Raw genomic sequence first — 7,356 nt, 5'->3', positions numbered from 1 at the left:
TTTTTTAGCGTTAATTCTTTCAGCATATAGAATATAATGTAAATGAGTGAGTTGCAGAGAAATTGTTTTGTTTTTTTTATAGCATTCATTTTTTAAGGTCTTGAGGGAGCTGTGTACTTTTAAGCCGTAAGGTACCTAGTTGAATACAATGAATGGATGAGACAGGTCAGCTGTGAATTCAATGATGTGAGTTGCCTAATAGTGTGGAAAAGTATCTTCCCCTCTGCTTTAGCTTTTTTAAAGCATTAACTTATGCAGCCACATTCTCCAAGACCTAGACAGATCCATCTCATCCCTAATCATTAGTGCAGGAAGACACAAGGAAGACACAGAAGAGAAACAAGGTATCGTTCTTCTCTAACAGGGGGAAACAGCTGCCACCAGAGATGGGAATAAGAGCCCTGGCTCCTGGGGAATACACTGAAGCACTCCAGCTCCTTTAGCAGCTGCTGCTGCTTTCCCAGCAGTATACTGACTCTGTGATGAATTTAGTAGAAGTGTTTTTTTCAGGAGCATCTAAGGTTTGTCATGTCATAGACTTCACTTAGCAGGCAAAACTTGTACAAGTAAATAGAATGTGCTGTAAGACACCTAGAAAATCAAGAAAGATTCTTTATTTGGTGCTAGATACAAGCATTAAATGAAATGGTGTAGGCCAACAGACTCATTAAAAGGCAAGACACAGGCTTTAATAAGACATTTAAATCTTGTAAAGGTCTGAACAGCTAAAGCTTCACATCCAATAAATCCTAGGATATAGGTATCCAGTATTATTTCATGTAAAACTCCAAGCCATCTTGCTTTGGTGCAGTAAGAATTTTACACTAAAAACATACATAATTTAACCTATTTATTACTTACTGGTTGGGTGAGCTAGGTTTGGTTTGCTGTGTGAACTATAATGCTAAAAAGCTTAAAATCTACTCCAGGGCTATTATTGGCATGATGTTTATTTTTAGAAATAAGAAACCCTCAGAGGAAAAAAAGTAAACAATATAGCTTGTACTGGTGAGAGCTATTGCTTCCAACAGTATTTCCCTCGGGAGTTGCCATTTTAGAAAGTTTCTTTTTAAAACATCAGCAAGATATGCAGCATAAAAGGTTGCAAGACTACAAAACATGCACATTAACCTGGTTAATGTGTACACAGTAAAAGTATACATTAAAAAAAATGGTAAAAACCTGTCAAAACTCATTATAATGATACTATTCTTTCCTTCCAGGTAGGAAGGGGGAGAGCTTAAGACAGTTGGTTACAGAAAGAATAAAACTGTGTTTACTGCTTCTTAACCACAGACAGTTGACAAAAATGATCATAAGAACCAAGTATACAAAAGAGGCCAGCCTTGTATGTAAAGGGAAAGGGACAGGAAGAAGTATAAGAAAATCCCTGCCAAACCCCTAAAATTTCTATTTAAAAGCAACAGAATTAAGTAAGTCCCCCACTCCCTTCAACTGCTACTGTAGTAACGGAAAGAAGTTTTGATCAGCCACCACCACCATCACTTCAACAATTTTAACAGTGACAGGGAAGACCTTTAGCTTTACTTGTGCTATGTCACAGCTGGTAAGTGCATGCTTAGTTTCACTTTTGTCAGTGTACCAAGAAACCCGATTAGATTGTGCTAAGGGGGGGGAAACAGACTCCCCAATACCTCATCTCTTCCCAGCATTCCAGAACTGGTTTGGGGTTTTGGAACCAACACTCTCCCCTCCCCAACTCTGGCAGAAACACAACACATCCCAGTTAATAATCTGCCATTTGGACTGGTGGAAGAGGCAACTACATCCAACATCTACTTCAGAGGACTGACTTTCAGTAATTACTTCCAGTTCTGAGTACTGGAACCCAAAATAAATTAAGATAGGTAAGTTTCTTTGGAGTTCTTGTAAATGCACACTTAAGCTGCTTCAAAAATACACTTTTACCAGGAAGAGAATACTCCTTGGGAATAATTGTTACCAGTTACATAACAAGATACATAGAAGAGAGACTAAACATAAAACTCTTTAGACCTAACAGCCTTTTTAAAACTAAACCTAGGCTTTTCAAGTACACAGCAAACTTAATTCCTTTTAATTCAGAGATGACCCAAGGTATATAGTTTTCAGATAAGCATCCATTTGAACCAAAAATGTCACAACAAAGGGAATAGTTTTAAACACAATTATAATTCCATGAAAGATGATATACCTCTGTGTAGCATTCCTGCTTTGCTCTTGTGCTTTAACTGCCCTCTAAACTACAGCATCAGTTCTGTTTTCTGGTTTAGTTTTTAAACATGCATTTGACAAATAACCCTTAAATAGAAAAGATTCATATATAGAAAATACAGCATGTTTGACCTTGGAATTTCAATACTGGGTTCTGATCAAATTAATTATTTTGTGTTAATTTGCACTTCCAAGGAGACATCCCATTTCTAGTTATACAACCGAGTTAAAACATCACTAGTGCTTCCTTCCCATCAGTGCATGTGAAATTGCCCCACTGAATTGGTTGAATTCAGCTACCTCCAGAAACACTAGCATAGTTCTGCAGCTCCTTATCTGGCAAAGGAAAAGCCACAGGTCTCTTACCTGGTCAGTTGTCATGGCACTGTAAAAGTGATATGCAATACTTCTGGTTTGGTCCTCCCTCTTCGACCCTATGGAAGTCTCTTCCTCTTCTGTCTCCAGCTGAGGAATGAGGACAGGATTCCTAATGTCTTGCCCCATGCCTCTTCCCCACAATAAGAGGGCAGGAAAGAAAGTCTGAATTGTGTTTTAGCATAGGGGGGGAAAAAACACCCAACCAGTACCAAGGCTGAAATTCCCCTTGAGTTTCACAGGAAGACAGACCTACTGAAGTAGTACGCTTGTTTTTTTTCCATCACACAAGTCTCCTGGGGGCAATGTGGACAGCATTGCATATAGCAGTGCACTCGCATGAAGTTCAAAGGTAGAGCTCCAGCAAGACAGACTAAGTTCCTAATTTTAAAGTCTAATTTTAAAGTTCAAGCTCTTAACTGTACTTATGAATGTTTAAGAGAAAGAAATTTTAAGAGAAAGGAATTAGTAATTTAAATTTCATATATTCAGGGTATTTTAGAACCACTCATTTGGGTTCAGTTTGTACCTCACCATGTATTCTTCAACAGAGATCATATTTCCACAGCTGATTGCTGTTTGTGATAAGAGGTCAGAATTGCTGCTGTGATAATTCTCCATAAGCCCATTCCCCTGCCCTAGAATTGCAACACACACAGAAGATGCACAGTTCTGTTCACATATACATTCCACCTTCATGATGTCAGTGCTATACAAAACATCAGGACCAAGAAAAAAAAAAATCCAAGTCAGTCAACAGCCATTTGAGAGACTTAAAAAGTATTTTTTCTAAACTTCTGAAATTTGATAAAAGAGCTTCAGAAGTTATTTAAGAACCGTGATAAAACAGGATATGTGAACATCAATAAAAATTACTCTTCCAACTTGACATACTACTAAACATAAGTATGGGTCCTAAGCATATGTTGAGAGTCAGTCATGTCAACAGCTTGTTAGAATGTGGCAAACTAAGTAGGAAAAAAATAAAACCACCACCCTTCACTGACAGTGCCAGTGGTTTTATAATCCAGGTCATAAATATAAACTATTGTGCAACAAACAAACATGACAAAGCCTACCTCAGTTAGATTTGTTTATATGATAAAAAAATAAAATATTAAACTGCTTGTAGTGCAACATTCTATCAGCATACAGAAGTATACCATGCTTTGTAAATTTACTGTTACATTATTTACAGTATATAGCAATGCTTTAAACTAGAGGTGAAAGAACAAAAATAGGTAATGGAAAATGTTTACATACAGGTATGAGTTAATATTGTCCACCAAATTATCAAGTTCGCTTTGCAGACTTTCGTGTCATGTGAACATTCCTGCCCCACACCACACAGTATACCTTTTCTCTCAGCAGTGGTCTGCTCTGTTTGTAGCTAGTGGAAAGATGTTTTTAAAAACTGCATAGCCTTCAAGCTTTTCTGTTTCTTCAAACACCATTTGCAAGGACAGCTGTAAAATACACAAGAACTCCATCAATTATCTACATCTGATCCCTCTGAAAACTCAACACTTGAAATAAGATCAATAAATATTCAGTCCTGTAGAGCCATACCAAAGTTGGACTAAATTAATGCCCTTTTTCAGCAGTCTCTTAGTTGAAGGATGATATTTTATAGGAGGAAAATAAGGGGAGGAAAGCAGTTCAACAATTCCGATCCATTTATTTAAAATTCTGAGCTTTAATTGAGAGCTAAGCTCCCAGAATACAGAACAAAACAGGAGACTGTAGAATTGTATGCTGCCTTATTTAATGTTCTCTAAAGGTTCTGCTGGTGTGCATGGCTCAAACAGATAAAAAATGAATACAGTAAAAATGATGCAGTAACTATGCCTGCAGTACTTGTTTAATTTGATATCACTGTCCTCGTATTACAGAAATAAGGATTAATTATGTCAGAATAATTAACTACACAGGGAGAAAGGGTCACTTACATATTGCAAGGAGTTAAGTAAAATCCATGGCTATTGAGAAGTGTCTTAAAGACAATTGTTTATAAGAAAGACTAACCACCAAGCTGTTCTTAGGAGTAGGTTATGTGACTTTTATGTCTCTTCCCCTGCCACTGCTAAAGGGAAAAATCTCACTTTCTCTGAAGACTGTCTTTGGAAGACTGTACACCCCTTCATAGGCTGAAACAGTCCTAGAAGAGCTACTTGAGATGACAACACTGCTTAAGCAGCAACTACTACTATTCTCTCGTTTACATTTCTACTCAGCAGACAGGAATCAGAATGACTTCAGGCTGCTTTTAGGTAGCAGGAAAAAAAAAAGTCAGTGGAAGTTTGAAATCCAGTATTTCCTTTAATTTTCAAGTCTCAGTCTTTAAAATTCTTATTTTCAGAAAAGGCTACATAATAGCTTTGGAGAAAATATTGCACCATATATTTTGTGAATTCTCATTTCTAGTAATATTTGCCCACGATACAACAGAAATGATTCACCTTCTCTACGGTACATTAAGTAACTATTAGTGCTATAATGGATTTCAGAAATACAGAATTTTAAAATGTTTTCCACAGCATTACTCAGAGTAAGCAAAGATCTAGAAATACTTCAGTAAGACCACTAGTCTTGCTTTAGCATGTAGAGGGTAGAAGAAAAAAATCAGTATAAAAAAATAATCCATTCTACTGTGCATTATTTCACTAGATTCTATGTTACTTTACAGGCTAACTGTGCAAAAGCCAAGCACTCAATACAGCACATATATGAAATATGGTAATTTACCCAACACCCTGAGATTTTTGTAACCTTACCTTCTGTATCTAAAGTAAGTATTTGGGATTTTGTGTTTTGTTTCTTTAACACCCACATTCTTGAGCACTTTCTGCTTGTGCTCTACGTGGTGATCTCAGCTGTCTCAAGGCAGCATCTCCATACTGAATACCTGAGCCCATTCTTTCTGGATCCAATTCTCCTGATGAGAAACAAAATGGTCACGAGAAGATGGATCACGTGTAAATAATACATTCCAGTTTAACTGACAACATTAGATTAAAAAAATGCATAATGATATTCTGCTTTAGTTACAGAGAGATCTATAGCAATTCTGTTTATTTTTTGGCAATTCCAAACCTGTATCATTTTCTCCTGTAATTTCAACAGTGTGCCCTTAGCCACGACAAAACGGTTTGTCTCCAAGTTAAGCTGCAACAAGAAATGTATTTGCACTAACTGCTTCTAACAAAGGAAATGTTCAAAATGTTTCCTGTGAACACTGTTTAAAAGAGATCTGCTTTTAGAGACTAATGTGCAAAGAAAGGAGTACTGTAGAAAACAAGCCAAACAAAAATGGATCAATCTGACAGTAGGATTCCATAAAGCACTGCCCCCAGAGGAAATTATCTCAACCTTCCCTACTTCTGGTACCCATTTCTGCCTACTCCATACCCTGTGCCTACAGAAATGTTCTTATGGCTGTATGGTCAACTGGCCAAGATTAGAAGCATTTAGTCTTAAAAAAAACCAAACCACCACAAAACCCAAACAACCAACCACCAAACAACAATAAAAAAAGAATCCCTGCAAATAATTCAGATCACTTATTCAGGTTCATCGCACACATGTGAGCGCTTTATAAGTTAGCAGATGACACCACATTGAGGAGACCAGTTGATAGCTCAAGAGTAGGGCTGCCATTCAGGAAAGACCTTGGCTAAGCCAAGGGAACAGGTTAGCAGGAACCTCATGAAATTGAGCAACTACACATACAGAGCTCTGCATCTGTGATGGAACAAGCACTGGTACAGGCTGGGGGCTGACTAGGTAGATAGCAGCAATTGGCTAGCACTGCAACATACTGCCCAGAGCGGCTGTGGAATCTCCATTCCTGGAGCATACAAAAACGTGCCTCGACAAGCCCCAGGCAACTTGCTCTCATTCTGAACCTGAATGTACTTTAAACAGGAGGCTGGACTAGAGACCTCCATAGGTTCTTTCCAGTCTCAATTTTTCCATGATTCAATGCATGTGTGCTGGCACAAAGAAAACAGGAGGAGCTCACTGAAAGTAGGACCTACCTCTGTTATGGTAATGCCTCTTTAAATCAGTCATGGCACTACAGTATCATGAGAAACTAGCTATACTTTGCTTTTTTGGTTTGGTTTTTTGTTTACTTTTTTTTGTTTTGTTTCGTGTAAAATGAAAGCTTCTGTTTGCCATTAATTTGATGTAGCAATCAGGAAATTCCTATGAAAATACCATATTCTTTTAATCTAAAAAATTGTGTTTGGGATTCAAGATATGTAATTAGAGTCTGAGACAGACTTTTCAATATAGCCAATACTTAAAACTTTGAAGATATCAAACAGCTAGAATATGACAGGAAAACTGAAATGCAAATTAGCTGTCATGACACCTAACACTTAGGAGCCTGCCTCCGATAGAAACCTGCCCACTTGTGCTGAGAAGCTTCTGGTATATTTCTAGATCTGCAAAAGTAAAAATGGTTTCAAACGAGAGGCAGGAAGGTCACTTCAAAGAAACATGGTTGCTAGGAAACATCTCTGAAATTTTCAGTATCACTGTTCAAGTTCTCTTGACTTATTTCCTGCTATGTATGAGAAGCAGGATTAAAAGTGACATCCACCCCGATACTAGGTTTTTATTTTGCATTGCTAAAACTGCCTAATGTCAGGCTTGATGTTTGTAGGGACACAGCAACCCACAGAATGCAGAACCTACACTGAGTTAACTGTTAAGGTAAACACTGTGTAAAAACATTCATAATTCACAGTACCTCCCCTTTTA

At 37.5% G+C, this 7,356-nt stretch overlaps 2 protein-coding genes across 4 annotated transcripts in view; both read right to left on the bottom strand.

The window, feature by feature from the left end:
* The window catches only part of EGLN1 (egl-9 family hypoxia inducible factor 1), a 595,298-nt gene that overhangs the window by 263,285 nt on the left and 324,657 nt on the right, over positions 1–7,356 (bottom strand). The window lies entirely within an intron of this gene.
* Positions 1–7,356, bottom strand: part of RAB4A (RAB4A, member RAS oncogene family) — a 471,873-nt gene that overhangs the window by 450,510 nt on the left and 14,007 nt on the right. For 2 of the 3 annotated variants that reach the window (XM_049831382.1, XM_049831383.1), the window contains 2 exons: positions 5,364–5,524; positions 595–4,055 (listed from right to left, as the gene is read on the bottom strand). In XM_049831382.1, coding sequence (XP_049687339.1) covers positions 5,409–5,524 — 116 coding nt within the window. In that variant the 3' untranslated portion in view covers positions 595–4,055; positions 5,364–5,408. Of the gene's footprint in view, positions 1–594; positions 4,056–5,363; positions 5,525–7,356 lie in introns of those variants that run through there. The other variant, XR_007509865.1, reaches the window with a different exon arrangement.

Source organism: Accipiter gentilis, chromosome 28 (assembly GCF_929443795.1).
Source record: "Accipiter gentilis chromosome 28, bAccGen1.1, whole genome shotgun sequence".
NCBI lineage: Eukaryota > Metazoa > Chordata > Aves > Accipitriformes > Accipitridae > Astur > Astur gentilis.
This window is presented reverse-complemented; position numbering and strand designations above follow the sequence as displayed.